The following is a 17950-nucleotide window of genomic DNA, read 5'->3' as shown; positions in this document are numbered from 1 at the left end:
CATTGTAAATAAAAATGTTCATCAGTAAGAACATTCCTATGAATATTTTCATGTCATTCCTTTTGTTGTTGCTGGTTCCTTTCAGTCATTAAAGTGGTACAACAATTTATACAGACTATAGAGTAATAACAGACACAAAAATGTCACCAACAACAATGCATAACAAGAATCACCATCAAAAGAAAACTGTGTGAAGCTGAAGTTAAATAAAGAAAAATGTAATTGAGTCAGTAAAAAAAAAAAAGGTTCTGGTTTGAGCATTGCATCAGCCATTGTCTGCCCTTCCTCCATCTCCCTTCCTCATTCCTCATCGTCACCCCTCTCCTTCCCAGAAGCAGGTCCGGATACAGCTCAATGATGGCCTCGAGGAGAAGGTCGGTGCTCCTGTACGTCCCCGCAACCAAAACCCCACTCAGTTCCCCTCGCCTAACAACCATCTGCTGCATGGGTTGTTTAGAACTCACAACTTAGTGCTGCATTTTCTTCATGCTGAGAAGCAGTCACAGCAACACAAAGTGTTAAAGTTACATGTGTTACTTACTCTGGTGCTATGCAGAGCTGACATATGTGACTAAAGAAGCTGAGGATCTGTCTGCGCATGTACCCAGAATGGTCCCCTGGGCAGTTATGATTAGGATTGATGTGGCAGTGTGAGTGTTGCCATCCATAGAGGGCAACACTCACACAGCTTGGCCAGACAGATTGGATGCTTCTGTCTTGTTTCAGCGTGCTAAAAATATCAAACACAACTGTTACGATTCTCCAAATATTTAATTTGCCGTATGATGGAAAGTTCACTCTCTCTCATTCAACTTGTGACTTAAACATCATCGGTACTGATCCCAGTACAGCTTCACTAATACAGGCACTGCGCTCTCTGTGTTAAGTAGGTATTTGCTGTTTGAATTTTTGAGGAATTAAAATGTGTTCTTGTATTGTTTGTGTTAAACAAAATGCCCCTGTAATAACAGAAAAATTAAGTTATGCAGAAGTGGAATTAAAAAGGGAGATGAGAAGATTTAGATTCTCTAGCAAACTCACCTCAAACTGTCTTTTTATATAAATAAAATTGATAGAACCTTTAGAAGTGATACTTAGCATATTTCTGAACTTTTTACTTTTTACTCCTGCTTTGAGTTTTTATGCTAAGCTAGGCTAACCGGCTGAGTCTGAAGTGTGATCATAACATCAACGCTAACTGTTACAATTTACGTACACTCGTGTATGATACGGCTTAACCAGGTTGATTGTCATGAAAACAGTGTTGGAGAATTACAGTTCACCATTTGTCTGCTAAATATTCAGCATTGGGTTAACATTACTGTCGTCCTTCTCCATGGTTTAGTTCCCTCTTGTTGCCATCTTCTAGATATTGTGTCTAACACATATTATCTTTTCAGTTATACTTTCAAGTGTGTTTTTTAAGTTTGAGTGTTTGCAATATTTATATAAAGCCATTGGGACTGTTAAGGCATGAACAATAATGCAGCAATACGGTAAACGCCATGTACATCAAACAAACGAACAAAATGTTCCCCAAAGGTAGTTTAAGGAGGAGCTTATTTCCATCTGTTTACAAATTACAAGCAACTTGAAGAGTAACAGTTAGTCAACGGTATAATGACACGACAGTGTCCCCTAGTGGTCATGGAAATTATGACGGGCACAAAGCAGGACTAACATGATGTAATTCTACAGATGTTATGGTTTCTCTTGGAGAGTAGTCTTATCTTGGATCTGATTGGCTGTTGGATGGATTTAAAGAAGACTTGAGAAAAGTATAACAGGAATGACTAGTAATCCCTGTTTTCTGCTTGTCCATGTCCACAGCTGGGCATAACTCTAACCTTAAAGGAGCACAGTTTTTGTAGAGAGGTGATCTGGATGGATGGGCGAGTTGACATATAATTGGACTTTGACTTTAATTCTGTTTTTTATTATTACAATGTTAAGGTTTAAAGCTGTACTTTTTATTCATTCTAATTTGTGTTGTACAGTTATTTCATTTTTAACCTTAATTTATATTCTATTCCTTCCTAGTTAAATTTACCCTTTTTAATTTTTCATATTTATTTCCTATCTTATTCATAGCCTTTTCCTTTTTTGTTTTCTTTAGGTCACGAGCAGTTGTCCAAGCATTTCACTACATATCGTACTGTGTATGACTGTGTACGTGACAAATAAAATTTGAATTTGATTTTGATTTGATTTGATTTAAAACATGACTGTGATACGACTGTGGTCTAGCTTGACTTATTTCACTGTAAATGCAAAACTTTTGGGGTTTGAGTTTAAGAGGACACTTCTCTGGGAAGACGATTGTTTTTACTATTTTTTATCAATAATGATGAAAAAACGTGCAGCAGTTGAAGCAGCCATTCAGGATAAGACGTTTATAGGATTTTCTGTGTTGTTACATTACTACCCTAAAGAAAAGAAAGGGCAGCTTTGAATAATAAAAAAATGTATATGATATACGTATACATATGGGTATCGGTCTGATACTGACGTAAATTACTGGATCGGATATCGGAGAGAAATAAAAAATGTAATCCGATCCATTAAATATCAAAAAAGCACCTCACAAAACTTGCGACATGGCGTAACTCTGCTCATAACCGTAGCACGTGGCAGCAGTGTGCGTCACGTGATAGAGCAGCTGTGCGTATTTGTAGCCTCGCTAACAATCCGGCATTTCATCTCCGAGGAAGTTATCCCAGAGAGAAGTAAAGCAAATGTGTAAGTTCATCTCTGAATGTTTATAAAGAATTCCAGCGTTAAGCTTAACAACGATATATGGAGCGACTGCCTCTCTCCCTCCCTCTCCTGCTGCTACTTCAATCATGAAACTGATTAATGATCAGCTGATCGGCTTTTCTGTCGCGAGTCCGTCTCTCTTGTTTGTGTGCTTCTCGCCAGAAAGAGGAAACCAGCGGCTGAACAACAGCAGCACGTTTAAGCTTGATAATCTGTTGTTAGAATTTATTTAATATTACTTTCTACACCAGGATCTTTTTCTACGTAGCTGACGGCTGGTAACTGTGCAGGGGCGGATCTAGCAAAGTTTAGCCAGGGGGGCCGATAGGGCATGAACAGGGAAAAGGGGGCAAAGACATACTTTTCTTTCTTATTCTCATTTAAAATGTCTAGCTTTTAATAAATAATTATCCGAATCTTACACCCAAAGATTTAATCTGATGTAAAATGTATAGAAGTCCATTACTGTATATAGTAACTATTAAGTCTAATATACCCTAGTAAGCTATAGTACATAGAAATATGTTGAATCTATTTAATTATTCTTCAAAAATAATTGATTTCTGTGCATTTTTTTTCACACTGCATCAAATTGAAGTTGATTATGTCAATTAAGCATCATGAGGTGGAGGGTGGGGGATGGTTCCCTATTTTGGGGGGGGGGGGTTTAGAACCCTATTCGTTAGGTTGCTTACTCTTTAAAATACCAGAATAGGGAGGATGGTGCAGGTTTAAGTTTATTAGATTGATCAGTGTTGCTGAACTATGAAATATTTTGGGTGCAGTGTATTTTTTGCATACAGGTATAACAGAATAGCTTTAGTGGGGGGTTTTTTGTTTGTTTTTTTTACTTGAGTATGAACTTATATAAAAAGCAGCAAGATATTAAAAAACAGTTTTATTGATTAAAAAACACACTATATCGGATTCATATCGGTATCTGCAGATATCCCAATTTATGATATCGGTATCGGACATAAAAAAGTGGCATCGTGCCATCTCTAATAATATCTTACTACGCATGAGTTTGAATGGATGGCAGTAATTACATGAATGCCACCTTTCTTAACCTGTCATAATTCAGTGTGTTTAAAACTGCTGTGTGTGTGTGTGTGTGTGTGTGTGTGTGTTCCAGGTGACCCGGACTTCATCAGAGAGCATCACCTCAGTCCCGGCATCCAGCGCCTCGGGCTCTCCCAGCAGAGTCATCTATGTAAGACTGCATCACCTCTATTCACCCTTAAGGGAGCAACAGATGACTTTTGTACCTCTGTGCTCCTCCAAGTGTCAGTAGGATGCAAATAAAAACTAAATCTGTCTCCTGTCTGCTGCCAGGCCAAGCTAGGAGAGGAGATGCTGGACTACAAGGACCTGGCAGCCCTTCCAAAGACCAAGGCCATCTATAACATAGATAGGCCTGACATGTTGTCTTACTCTCCCTATGTCAGCTACCCATCTGACGAGAGGCACTATGGAGAGGTAACTCCGACTCCATTTTCATTCGCTGCTGTGATGAAGTTTGTCACTAGTAATTCTTATGGTTTGTCATGACTCCGTTATGAGAGTAGAACAATACTTCTATAAAACAAATTTAAGTTTCAGTAAAATTGTAACTAAAGGGGTTTTAAATGGCTCAGAAAGCAAGTAAACATAACTTTGGTACAGTAACAAGAGTAAATGGAATTCACTACACACATTCTTACCTGCTTAACTGTTAATGAGTGTCAGCCAGAGACTAGCCAAATATGGGCGATATGGAGCAAGTGTTTCTGTCCTGATATTTTTTGTTAAGGTGAATTTGAATGTATGCAGCATATATCCAGACTTAAACTGAAAACCAGAGGAATGTGTCTTTTTTCTAACGATTTAATACATCCAATCATCCTTTTATCTCTAAAGAACTGATTTGTTCACAGGTTTCTTTCTGTCTCACTCCAGTGAATGAATGCAATTTGAGCGAGAAACCTTCCTTGTGTCGCTTCTTCCCTGTCTTTTCGTTTTATTCTTCACCTTCCTCATCCTCCATCATCGCAGTGAAGTCATTCATTAATGTCACACTGACGCAATCCTTTGCAGTTCAGCCACAGCTTCACAGCCCTGGCCTTATAAGCCGAACTGTAAACTTCCTCATTCACTCATCAGCAATGTCCTTGCATTTGGACATCATTGCTCACTCCCACTCTCATTGCTGGTTGGTTAACTCATATATTCTCACATATGAGTTTTTCCTAATCATTGGCTCTTTCCCCATTTTCATTTGCAGTCTCCCCAGCTGCTTTCTCCTACTCCTACTGAGGTAATGTGATGCACTGTGTCTCAATGTGGATGTAAATCATACTTCATCAGTGCCTTCTTGTGTGCTTGTGTGTGAGTGTATGTGTTTGTGGACACAAACAAGTTGTTTGCCATATTTGGGACATAAGAGTTTTCTAGGGTAATTGACAGTTTTAAATGGTTTGTGGGATGTGTTTTAATTTTTGGATTATGTGCAGATATGATAACATTATACTATGTGTTGAGGGGGTAAATCAGCTGTGTTGGATGAAGGACACATCTAAAAGCTGCAGGACACTGGTCCCTGAGGCCTGGAGTAAAGCATGCTCTTTAGTTTCCCTGCCAAAGGCTAATATCAGTAGTGCAGGATTCATTTTCTTAGAGTCACAGTTTTTCAGTTTCAGTTCTTGGCGGATTAGTATAACAGCACAAGCAATAAAAATATATGTAATCAGATTGTTTTTAAAATAGAACATGCATGTTGTTTTGAAAGTTTGAAAAACATCCAAACCATTGGCTCCATTTGTTGATACATATTTGAAATGAGTTCTGCTCTTAATCATAACAATAAGCGCACACATTTCTCCTCACTCCTGTTATGTTGACGTTATGTTATCTTCGCTCCTTGGTGTGACTTGTGCAACATAACTCAGCTGCCTCACTATTAATATTTTAGAAATTTTTTCTCTGATGTTGAAATTAAGGACTGAGTGCATAGAATGTACTCACTCTGTTTTTATCTTCTGTGTTTGTGTATTCAGGGTGATGGGGAAAAATCACCCCGTCAACGGAGGCCATCGAGCCCCAGCTCTAACAGCTCCCTGGGGGGCTATGGGCGGTACACCCCGTCTCGTTCCCCTCAGAACTACAGCCGACCAGGTATTAGCAAAACCCCATAATCCATACATCACTGTGGCCTTATGAAAAGCTGAAAGGTCTTACTTTCCAATTATGTCCAGGTTTAACCTGTATTAGATCCAACAGTTTATGGCTCAGTCACACTAGACTAATAATAGGACAGAGGGTGCTCACTGAGTGCATTACTTTTTTATTTTTAATTTATAAATGGTTGTTTTTGGTTGTATTACTATATAAAAATAAGGTTGCAGAGTGCCACTGTTTTCACTCGGTCGACGCAGAATTAAGTAAAGTCCCAATACAAAACTTGCATTTGCACCATTATCAAGTAAAGTACAAGTGCATTAAAACTGCAGGGATAGTCTTGACAGAACTTGACAGAAATACCAAATTTATTTATTATTTAGAAAATCAAAGCCTCCAAGCTAGTTTAGTCAAACATCTCAAGCTGCGCTGTATCATATACATGTAACATGCTTTACTCTCGTCATAGACCAAACACACTCTCCCAACTTGGTGGTCTGTTTAAGCTACACATCTTTCTTACATGTTAATGCTGCTGCACAGCATCACTGCTTGCTATTTGAGCCCCTCCACCACCCCAGCGTCCACCTGTATGCTCTTCATCAAATCATTACATATGTTTAGCGTAGTTGCAGGTGTCTGATAAGATAAGCCTAGGAACTGTTTTCTTCTGTGTTCTGAAATGTATATGTATATCGGGCCTGTTTTTTTTTTTTTTTGTGTGTGTATATATATATATATATATATATATATATATATATATATATATATATATATATTACTTTGTGGTTTCTTACCCTTTTTCCAAACAGATTTAAAGGCTTTAAAGAAACTTCGTATCCTAATAAGTTTATCATATGCTTTGTACTCTCCTGTGATTTGCTTGGATACCTAGGACCAGAGATATACCTTGCCGGTAGACACAGCAGCCAAGCTTTACCCCCAGCCCTCATGGGGGGCATTAAGTACCCCTCCACCTGGGCCAGGAACACATCCTCCCCACCCATGTACTATTCTGGTGGGGCTGAAGGGAGCAGTGGTGGTGGTGGTAGTTGTGGCAAGTACTCACCTACACCAACAGGTGGTAGTGCAGGCTTGTCTTTACACCTAAATCCCACCACCCTGGCTATGCTGCAGCAGCACAACTATATCCCTTACTTTAGAGGTATTAGTGACTAAAGACATGGTCCAATGCAGACAATGGACTACTTGCTAGAATCATTCCTGCTAAAATTTTAAAAAGAGAAAAATAATAAAAGCCAACTAAAAATCTATATATTTAAATATTTAAAAGAGGCTTTAACGTGTCCCAAAAGCTGGTTTCCAAGATGCCCGAAAAGAAGCATAGAAACCTGGTGATTCAGCAGCAAACCAGTCCTCTCTGTATTCGACTAAGATCTAAGGTCTTACAGAATGGAGTGCTGTGACCAATGACCCAACTTCGCATGGGTTTACCAACAGTTTAACCGTGTGCTGTAAACTCTCACTGTGTGTCTTTGAGGACCTGGATTTACCATAGACTTATGAGCCATAATGGGAATAGACTATACTGGTGTGAACTGCTGTAAACTTTGGGTCACTCATGAAACTTTATTTTCATTCTGTATTCTCACTGATTCTTGAACTAAAGCCATGAAACCACTGATGCGGTTTTCAGTGTCACACATCCCTGAAATCAACATCACAAACCAGTACCTTTCACATTTCCCTCGCATAATGTAACCCCTGCCCGGGGGCTTATTCAACAAGCTCGCTTTCCTTCATCCCCTGATCTCCCTCACCTCTCAGGGTTCAAACAGGACCCCCTACCTGACCCTAAACCTAGGACATCCCTGCATCTCAGTTTACCTCCTCCTAACGGTAAAGACAATAGCAGTTCTGTTCTCTGTGTTTCCTCTCCCTGTAGTGGAATGGATAGCAGGTTTTGTGATGTTGTGTTCTGGTATTGTGGTGTTAACAGGTTTCATGGGATGCATCAAGGCATATTTTTAGGACTGCTCCTTTTTTCTCATTCTGCTTGCCCTGTTCACTTGTGTCTGTGAATGTGGTTATTGTTGTGCATGGTTTAACTCCTTGTAGACCTGTTTGTGACCCTGATACATCTGGTATTAACTTTTAGAGAATGGTTAAGGGCGATTTCATCTTTGCACTTGTCTGTTCTGCCTAGCTTTGATCTTAGATCTAGTCTGCTATTTTTCTTGAATGATTGTCATTGTCATAATACAGTCTTTATCACCGTGAATTTGATATAAATCTTGAAGACAATGTAGGTTTTCTTACTTGATGATTGACAAAGGGTAAATTCCTAACACAGAATCATTGGAAAAGTCTATTGTGTACGTCAGAGATCTACATTGTGTCAGAGAGGATTAAGAGGATAAGTAGCAGCTTGGTGCTTGCTAATCAAATGCCGTACACTTGAATAGTTGGTCATTGGCAAGTGTGTCCAAAACTCAAAGCTCTGGCAGTTTATTGTTCAGTAGTATTCAGGTATATGTTAACACAATACCACAATCTGGGAGTGGAAGGAGCGCACACACCAGGAGCTACATCACAGACTCTATAGGTTTTGCTTAACATGTTACATGTTGAAGTTCATAATAGTACAATAAGAAAACACTAAACAAGTATGGCTTGTTTGGAAGGATGTTCTAAAAAGAACAGGCCAGCATGGCTTGGGTTTGCAAAGTTGCATGTGAACAAACCACAAGACTTCCGGAACAATATCGTTTGGACAGATGAGATCAACGTGGAGATGCTGGCCATAATGGACAGCATGCAACAGGAAAATGATCCCAACAGATTGGCTGAAAAAGAAAAGAACCAAGGTGTTGCAGTGGCCCAGTGAAAGTCCAGACCTCAAACTGTTAGATATCTTAAGAGAGCTGTGCATGAACAAATGCCCACAAACATCAATGAGCAGAAGCAGTGGTGAAGAGAAGCAGAAGAACATTTTTCTTAATAATGCGAGATAGTGATAAAGTGCTCGTGTGTGTTCAGTTTTTCACAGGACTGCATCAGGCCCTGTGAAAACTTTCTTTTTCATATCATTGCATCTGCAGATGTTGTCAATTTTTCCGCAACAGGACCCAATAAAATGTTCCATGACACGGTTTTAAAAAAACACTTGGCTTAATACCACCAGTAATCAGTTGATTCAGCAATAAAACCATAAACACAAACTAGTGCACAGTGAATGTGGAGTCTAGAGATATTCCCACCCTGACACTTTCAGGCAATCATACACGTGTATAAAAAGATGTATCACCCACAATAGATAATAATATATGAATTGATATTAATATACCACTTAACTTACCATTTCAGTTTTGCCCTACTGTACCTGCTCCACCCAATAATATGAACATTAAAACTCATGTTAGCAGTGTTGTCTGCTTGTGCCTTGGGCTGCATTTGGCTGCTGTTTTAAACGTAGTTTTATGAGCACATCCATATTGGTTTAATGGGTAAATTAATGGGTAATTAGATAAGCTGCTAATAATTTTTTAGAACTATATAAATTTAAGCTTGAGAAAACTCTTGTAAAATGGCATTATGAGTTTGACCTTTCCAGTCGTTTCAGCATTTAGCACTATCAGAGAGAGCCTAGTTTACTGATGGCTGAAGGGCATGCAAGGTCACAAATGCCCACTCCTTCAAAAGGCTGCACAAGGACTATTAAGCTCAAATATTTGCTTAGTAGTTTTAATTTTTAATGCAATTTGAAGATTACTTGTAGAGTGATTTAAGAGGTGGAGACACATTTTGCACAGAAAATCACGAGCACTTGGGCTGTGGTTTTTTTTTTCACAGTGGGGTGAAGAGGCTGAGATGGGAACTCTTTTATGGGGAAGATGAAAGAGAGGAGTAACACAGAAATGAAACAGACCAAGCAGACTGATCTGTAATTTGGGATCTGGTTTTCAGTTGCAGTGGCATGCAGCGTAGTGTTGCCTTAGAACTGCTGTTTGTCTTTATGCAACAGACTTGTGTTTTAATGATGTTTTATTGTAGTATTAAGACTTGCTGTCAGCTGCACTCAAGTTATCCAGAAGTTTTTGCTCTGTAGATTGGCCCCTATGGGGCAAAAAGTGTTTTGAAATGAAGTGACACTGATGAAGGATATTTAGGAAAGAACCTTGTAAGGATGAAAAATGCATGTTTTCGTTTTAATCCCCAGATTCCTTGTTAATGATCCCAAGCCATCTTTTATATCTTGTTTTGTGTTATTGGTTTTTGATTAATGAATGACTTTGCCATTGTGTAATCTGTTCAGATAAACTGTAATGCATCTCCTCCCAAACTCTCTTAGCCTCGTGTCTTAGCTCCAGATGTTTGTATGGATGTTCTGCCCTACATTTAGACCCGCACTAACAGTACTATTGTGTGTATGTGTGTGTTTAAGTGTGTGAAGGGGATCCACTTAGACTTGCGTGACAGTGATCTCATCCACTTGCATCCAGATCCCTGACGATAATTCCTCTGTGTCTAAGGGGAGAGACACAGTCTCAGTTCTTCCTCAAAGCTCTGGATGTAGAGTGTTTATTACTTTTGGCTTCACTGTTGTCAGTGACTCCATCACCCAGCCTGCTTGTGTTGTAACAGTGGGTGTGCCCTGGTTACGCAGCACCCATATGCATGCAGTCAGCAAAATGCATGTCACATTGTTACACTTAGCACATGGAAAATGTTACGTGATGAGAGGTCATCCGCCCTTCAGGCTATGATACTGACTTTTATTGTCTTTTTTACATTTATATTATAAGGTAAAGACCCTACAATAATAAGGTCACTTATAATTCAAACAAAGATTTGTAGTAGATGTGTGGTAGAAGCTTTTCAACAGCTGTTTCCAAACATTTCGGAGGACTTTCTGAAACCACAGAGTAGCATAGGGTTGACAACTCCGACGGCTTTATATGTTCCAAGTAAATCGCTTGATTGGTTTTCAATAATGACTTCTACGGCATCAGAATAAACAAACTAAAAACAAGTTCCTGCTGTCCTGTGCAGAGTTGCAAGAGGCCTTTTCTATCTTAATGTGCGAGCCCTCTGACATGGCAAGACATGTAAAGAACTCTGTGGACATCCCACAATTGGTACTTTTAAACTGGCCTCATACGTTGACATACTTTAAAGAAAACTCTTGAATTAATAAAGTTTTGTATTAATGTCTTTATGCGAGGTAAATTTGACATGTAGCGTAAAGCTGGCAGTAAGACTGAAAAAAGAGTAATAGAAAATGCCAATCTGAATCCTACAGGCTGAGATGTAAGTGGCCTAAGATAAATGAGCATCTGAAACTCTACTTTGCATTTAGCTTCTTAATGATACTTTGAAAGGAAAGTACACTAGGCGACAGACATGTCTTCCTGTGCCTGGGAATCCCAGTAAATATCTAAAAATATCTCATTTGGGCTGATGAACAACATAGTGTAAGATTATTTAACATTAAAGTGCTAGCAAGAATTATTTATAAATCTCATCACTTAGCAGGTAGAAGACTCAAATAACATCCCACAAAAATTTGATTATTCAGGATATAATGAATACAGACACTGTAAATGGCTGGGTTATCAAGTCACTGGATAAGGTATTATAGTAATAGCTGCATGTCTGAGCTGTATAAGTAACCTTACCATAATACTGTTTTCTGCCCCCCCCCCCCCCCCCCCCTTCCCTTTTTTTCCCCTTCCTTTCCCAAAACCTTTCCCCTTTGCCTTCCATACTCAATGCCCTCCACGTTTGGAGGTAGTGAAAGCGGTCGGAGTACCCCCAGCTTATCCACCTATTCCGATGGCAAATCTCCCTCATCTACTTCTACATACATGGCTGCTCCCCGGCATTTCCACATACCAGGTAGGCCATACAGGACTGCTTAGCTCACAGCTCAGCCTACAATTTTCACATCATACCGCTTTAAACAATAGGCCATCATTAACTGTAGCCATTATAGAATCCTGATCAAACTAAACTAAACTAAACTTGCTGTAATAATCTGTTGTGAACTTAGGTGCAGGTTAGATTAACTGCAGCAAAGTTAAAATCTCAGCCAGTGGAATTCACACACTTTGGGTGTCTAGTTTGTCTTATTCATTTATTTATTTATTTAGTTATATAAAATGAAATTAATTGATGCAATTTCTTTCCAGTAATTTGCACAGAAAAGCTTTTGACACTATTAAGAAGATCAAAGACATAGAGCTCAATTATTATTTGAACAAGTGTCAGTGTCTCTATTAAGCCAGTGGGTTCTTCTAAATGGCCCGAATCAGCTTGATGAATGCCACCAGTAAATAACTATGCCATCACAGCAGAGGAAAGTTTGTCTTTACCTGGACGGAAGGCTTTGAGGACCAGGCAATTGGTAACATTGGCAAGATTCTTCTTACTCATAAGAGAGACACTAATTATAATTTTCACAGGATTATTATGGTTTTTTCATGCAGACTATTTTAGCACATTACTTCTTTATGTTCTGTTAGGCTCTTGGACTTTAATTCACAGTGTTCTTACTGTTTACTAATTTCAGAATAACTGCACAGAAATAATCAAACAGCAGTGACACAAGAGCCCAACATTTGGAAAAGCAGTAACATTTTAACTGTGTTGTCTTCGCTGTTTCTCAAAGAGGGAAATGGAAAAATAATTCCCATTGTCAATTATACTGTCAGTCATGGAGAAGGGGGAAAAACCCCTCATGCTGGAAGCAAGTTATCCACTTCATGGCTTTCACAGTCATTGCTTTTATATGGATATTGTTTCAAATGCTGACAGGCACTGAAACAATCCAGAGAAATGACCAGCATCTGTTGCTTTATTGTGAGTCCTGTTTCTGCCGTGTCTTAATGTGTGACAGTCGTTACTAAGCATCTCCATCAGAGGCCTAGACAGGTTCACTGACACTAAGATGGATTAGATCAGCTTTAGGGGATAACACACAGTCCTCATCATTCTGCAGAGGTCCTTTATCGAGCACTGCAGTGTTTGCAACAATTCTTGAACAAACCTTCAACTTTGGGCTTATGTTTAATGTTTATGTTATTAATTTAGATGCCATTTTTTAATGATTTTATTTGACATTTTCTCAAATCTGCTAATACAAGTGGACTTTTTGATGCCAGAGGATTATGTGTGGCTGCTGATTTTAATCTTTTAGTATCATTCAATTGTTCTGCATCAAATGACCCGCCATTCCCAATAAATGTATGTGTTTTGAATATGTTGCATGAATTTAAAATTGCTGATTTATTTGAGGTGCCAAAATGAAAATGACAAATGACTTGTGTTGAATCAGCTTTCCTGTTCCCCCGTTTGCTTCTTAAATATATCTCATCCCGCAATAACTGCTAACTCATGCTTCTTTTTCTCCATTTTCTCTTTCTTTCTCTACCCTGCCCATGTTGGCTTCTTCCATTTTCTTTCTTCTGCTCTGTTCCCATCTTCAGAGACTATGGTCAAAGATAATATCTATAGAAAACCCCCCATCTACAAACAGCATGGTACAGTCCACTTCGTCCTTAACGCTTCTTTATCTGGTCTGGTCTCTGCACGATGTGTTGCATGCTGCCCGTCAGTCATGTCATTCATTCCAGTTCTCCTCCTTTATGTTCTAAGAACTGCGCTTGTCTAGAAGGCTCTATGGATCTACATGCATAGAACTGGTGTACTTCACCCAGAATCCATGATTGTTGAACAATTGGATGGTGGGCAATGCTATGGCAATTTAACAACAAAATATAATAATAATTTTAAAAAACCCTCAAAGTTTCTGATCAAACATTTTAGGTGTGAGTTACATGATGCTACCTACAGTATGACCCTTCTCTGAGAGCAGATGGCCTTGCTTTTACTAAAACCCAATCGGATATTCTGCAGTGTAAAGGTGTGGATGACACGTCTCTTAGTTTAAAGGCTTACAGATGCAGAATATTGCAGTGGATCCCAGAGAATTCCTGTAATCCAAGCAGTGTGTCATGAACAGTGTTGGTCAAGTTACTTGAAAAAAGTAATCAGTAACTAATTACTGATTACTTCCCCAAAAAAGTAATCCCGTTACTTTACTGATTACTTATTTTCAAAAGTAATTAATTACTTAGTTACTTAGTTACTTTTTAAAAACACGATTTACAACCTGAAGAGGTGATAAAGCGATAGATCTTTCAGCCCAATTCTACTTTTTCTACATAACCCATCATACAAAATGTAATCAAATTGAAAAGTCTCCTTTTTTAAAACTTGTTTTATTAGTTTTAATCTTTTAACTTTATGCATCAAGCAAAAATTTAATTATATGCAACATTCTCTGACTTGAATAAATTAGTTTAACATTTAAACCTATTTTCTGCACATTCCAGCACATAAAATAAAATATTTTTTGTGTTTACACTCAGTCTTTCAAATAGATGCAAGTAAAACACAGCAGAAAATAAATAAAGTCAAAGACTCAGCAGTCCTGTTGCTCTATGTTCACCTGTAAAGCAGGAGTTGGGTAGGCGGAGGTTTACCCTGGTGCAGGTGTGCCGCAGCGGTCAGTGGAAGAATCCGCGAGTTTCTCTGTGAGTTTCCCATTACGTCATTGCGCACTCAGTGCTTGCTTGGAAGTTTAGGGGTTTTTTTCACTGTAAAAGGTTTTCTTCCCACGCACGATGGACGCTAATGTTTTTGTCACTTTTTATGGAATCAAACTTAAGGTAAGGTCAGTACTTCCACGCTTTAAACGCTGCACCCTCATACTCTCTCCCACAATCGATATGTGATCCATTGTTGATCTGCACACAGCTGTTGTCACTAACAGCGCACTCGCTTACGTCACTGTCGTGAGACATTCTCGCAAAAAATCATGTTTTTAGTAACGCAGTAACGCAGCGTTCCTACGGGAAAGTAACGGTAATCTAATTACTGTTTTTGCAATAGTAATCCCTTACTTTACTCGTTACTTGAAAAAAGTAATCAGATTACAGTAACGCGTTACTGCCCATCTCTGGTCACGAACAATGCAGTTTGCATTTCATTGCAACACAACAGATAAAATTCCTGCTGAAATGTCAAACAAAAAATGAAATGTATGATTTAGGATAATTTATTATTCTGGATATTTACTGTTTAGTTTCTATATAGTTTGAATGCCTTTCTCCATTATTCTGTTACTTTTTGTTCCTTTAAGGAGAAACAAGTATTTAATGTACCTCTCTATGTTAGCCAGCGTTTCAGAATATGCTAACATGTTTGCCTAAAATTGCTTAAAAACTTCTATGACTTGTGTTCACTGTTAACGAAATCATTTACCGCAGGCTTTTGGGAACTATCCCATTTAATGATGGTACTGGCACCTAAAGGATAGAGTATGTTAAATACAGTGTTGGTCAAGTTACTTGAAAAAAGTGATTAGTTACTTTACTACTTATTTACTTACTTAGTTACTTTAAAAAAAACCCACTCTGACTAGGTAATAAAGCAAAAGACCTTTCAGCCCAATTCTACTTTCTCTACATAATCCATCATATATAACGGAGTCAAATAAAAAAATGTATTTTTAAAAATTGTTTTATTAGTTTTAATCTTTTAACTTTATGCACATTGCATTAAGAAAAAAATATAATCAACAGTCTTTGACTGGAAGAAATTAGTTTAACATTTAAACCTATTTTCTGCATATTACAACATATAAAATAAAATAATTTTTTATGTTTATACTCACTCTTTCAAATAGATGCAAGTAAAACACAGCAAAAAAATAAATCAATCAAAGAGTCCTGTCGCTCCTAAATCAATTTTCATCTGTTTAAATGGTAAAATGGTAAATGGCCTGCATTTGTATAGCGCTTTTCTAGTCCATAGGACCCCAAAGCGCTTTATACTACATTCAGTCATCCACCCATTCACACACACATTCACACACTGGCGATGGCAAGCTACATTGTAGCCACAGCTGCCCTGGGGCGCACTGACAGAGGCGAGGCTGCCGGACACAGGCGCCACCGGGCCCTCTGACCACCACCAGTAGGCAAACATGGGGTTAGTATCTTGCCCAAGGATATTTGGCATGCAGCCAGGATGCAGCCTGGGATCGAACCACCGACCTTCTGATTAGTGGCTGACCTGCTCTGCCACCTGAGCTACAGCCACCCCAGCGGTGGCTGTTTAGCAGGAGTCTTGTCAGTGGGGGGATCCGGGGATTTCTCTCTGAATTTCACATTCCCGTGGCAGCGTGCTTGGTCCTCGCTCAGATTTGAAGTTTAATTTTTCGCTGTAGAAAGAGGTTTTCTTCCCACGCAGAGTGTACACTAATGTTTTTGTCACTTTTCACGAAATCAAACTCAAAGTAATATCAGTACTTCCACGCACTCCATTGTTGATCTGCGCACGTCTGTTACCACGGACGTTGCATGTTCGTGCATCATTGTCATGAGACACTCTCACAAACAAACTCACAGTTTAGTGACGCAGTAATGCAGCATGCTTAGGGGAAAGTAACAGTAGTAGTAATCCCTTACTTTACTCGTTACTTGAAAAAAGTAATTGGGTTACACGTTACTGCCCATCTCTGGTTAAATATCGGGGAGTCCCGATCAAACATATATACACATTTGCTAAATCAACATTGTTCAGTCATGTCATGTCAGGTTATCTCTCGTTTGGGGTCTGTAGGTAACATTGTTTCACAATGTTATAATTTTTTTTTTTTTTACCAATTTTAGAAATACCCCTAATTTCAATATCTCACACAGTGAAACATTGATTATTCATCTTCCTAATCCAAACTATGTGGGAGTGGAGCTGTTTGGGATTTGGGCCCATGGGTGTTTTTTGCTCATCCTGTTCCTGCATGTGTGCACTCATTCCACCAGCTCATTGGTTGGTTTCATTGGTGATGCTGTAACTGTGTGTACACTGTGAATGGTCAGGCACATGAATCATGTTGTGTTAGTCTGTTCGGTTAGTATGGTGACGTGTCTCTGTGTGTCTCTACCCTAATCATTGTGTTGTGTACCTAAATTATATTTTTGGTCTACACTTCTAGTAACCCTAGACTATGTTGCATACTTTAAGAAATCTAGTCTAACTTCACAGGGTCACCCAAAATGCATGAACACGGGACTCCAAGGAGCTAATGTCACCACTACCACACAAGGATATCATCATCACTATCAACAAGTAACAGTGACATGTAAATCAACTGAGCTGGCTTTTGACAGCTAGATTGGAAGCATTCAAGCAGACATTAGATCACTGACAAAGTGTACTGTTTGCCAAAAAAAGAAAAACAACTTTACTGATCTCCTAACTGCCTTTAAACTTGTGATGTGTTTTAGCTTAAGTTCATTTTCAGTGGGCTACACCTACTTTGTGGGAATTGGATCCAGTTTTTTTAGGGCTCATCTCTAAAGTTTTAATGTTTTACACACTCTTGCGTATGAATTCACATAACATCATAATGTCAGTATGTCAGAAACATCACAAATAGCTCCACATGCTAATATGATAAGTTTACAACAAGGCTGTGACCAACACATTTTAAGATTTAGTTTCTCTTGGCCCCACAACCTGAAGATGTACATTAATTAACACTGCATTGGGCTATCAAGTGCCTATACTCCTGAAATTGTCTTGTGTTGCAATGCATTCTAATAAAACAGCTACTAGCCTGTTCCTCACTATGACCTCAGTCACACTGGCTTAGATACCATCTTTTATGGCCCTGCCAACCAAGATGAAATTTTATGAAAACACTAGCGCAGAGATAATAAGTGTGACGCAAATAATAAAAAGAGAATGTTTGCCTTTAGAGTAAAAGTTGTGCGTCACAGTTTTAACTTTTACTGCGAAGTTCTTTTGATTCTGGTTTGTGTTGCACCTGTTTTTGAGTCTCTAACAGCAGCCTCCACTAACTATTCTCCAATAGATATTTTTCCCAAGCAATCTGTGATTGCCAGGAGGTTGCCAATTGGTCCCAAGCCCTTTCTGACAGAGGTCATGTTGAAAGTTTTGCTATTCGGCGTTGCTTTTTTCAGAATTGTGAAATCGTTAACAGAGA

The 17950-nt window shown here is 38.8% G+C and overlaps 1 protein-coding gene across 15 annotated transcripts in view; it reads left to right on the top strand.

The window, feature by feature from the left end:
* Positions 1-17950, top strand: part of ablim2 (actin binding LIM protein family, member 2) — a 92657-nt gene that overhangs the window by 60131 nt on the left and 14576 nt on the right. For 2 of the 15 annotated variants that reach the window (XM_085267458.1, XM_085267456.1), the window contains exons 9-16: positions 333-386; positions 3893-3970; positions 4093-4236; positions 5021-5053; positions 5793-5910; positions 6809-7078; positions 11665-11772; positions 13362-13415. In XM_085267458.1, the coding sequence (XP_085123584.1) occupies positions 333-386; positions 3893-3970; positions 4093-4236; positions 5021-5053; positions 5793-5910; positions 6809-7078; positions 11665-11772; positions 13362-13415 (859 nt within the window). Of the gene's footprint in view, positions 1-332; positions 387-3892; positions 3971-4092; positions 4237-5020; positions 5054-5792; positions 5911-6808; positions 7079-7701; positions 7774-11664; positions 11773-13361; positions 13416-17950 lie in introns of all 15 variants that reach the window. The other 13 variants (XM_085267469.1, XM_085267471.1, XM_085267470.1 and 10 more) reach the window with 13 other exon arrangements.

This window comes from Mchenga conophoros, linkage group LG3, assembly GCF_057382185.1.
Source record: "Mchenga conophoros isolate Kocher_MC1m ecotype Shallow Benthic linkage group LG3, M_conophoros_male_GT1.1, whole genome shotgun sequence".
Lineage (NCBI taxonomy): Eukaryota > Metazoa > Chordata > Actinopteri > Cichliformes > Cichlidae > Mchenga > Mchenga conophoros.
Note: the sequence above shows the minus strand (reverse complement) of the source record. Positions and strands in the feature narration are given on the sequence as shown.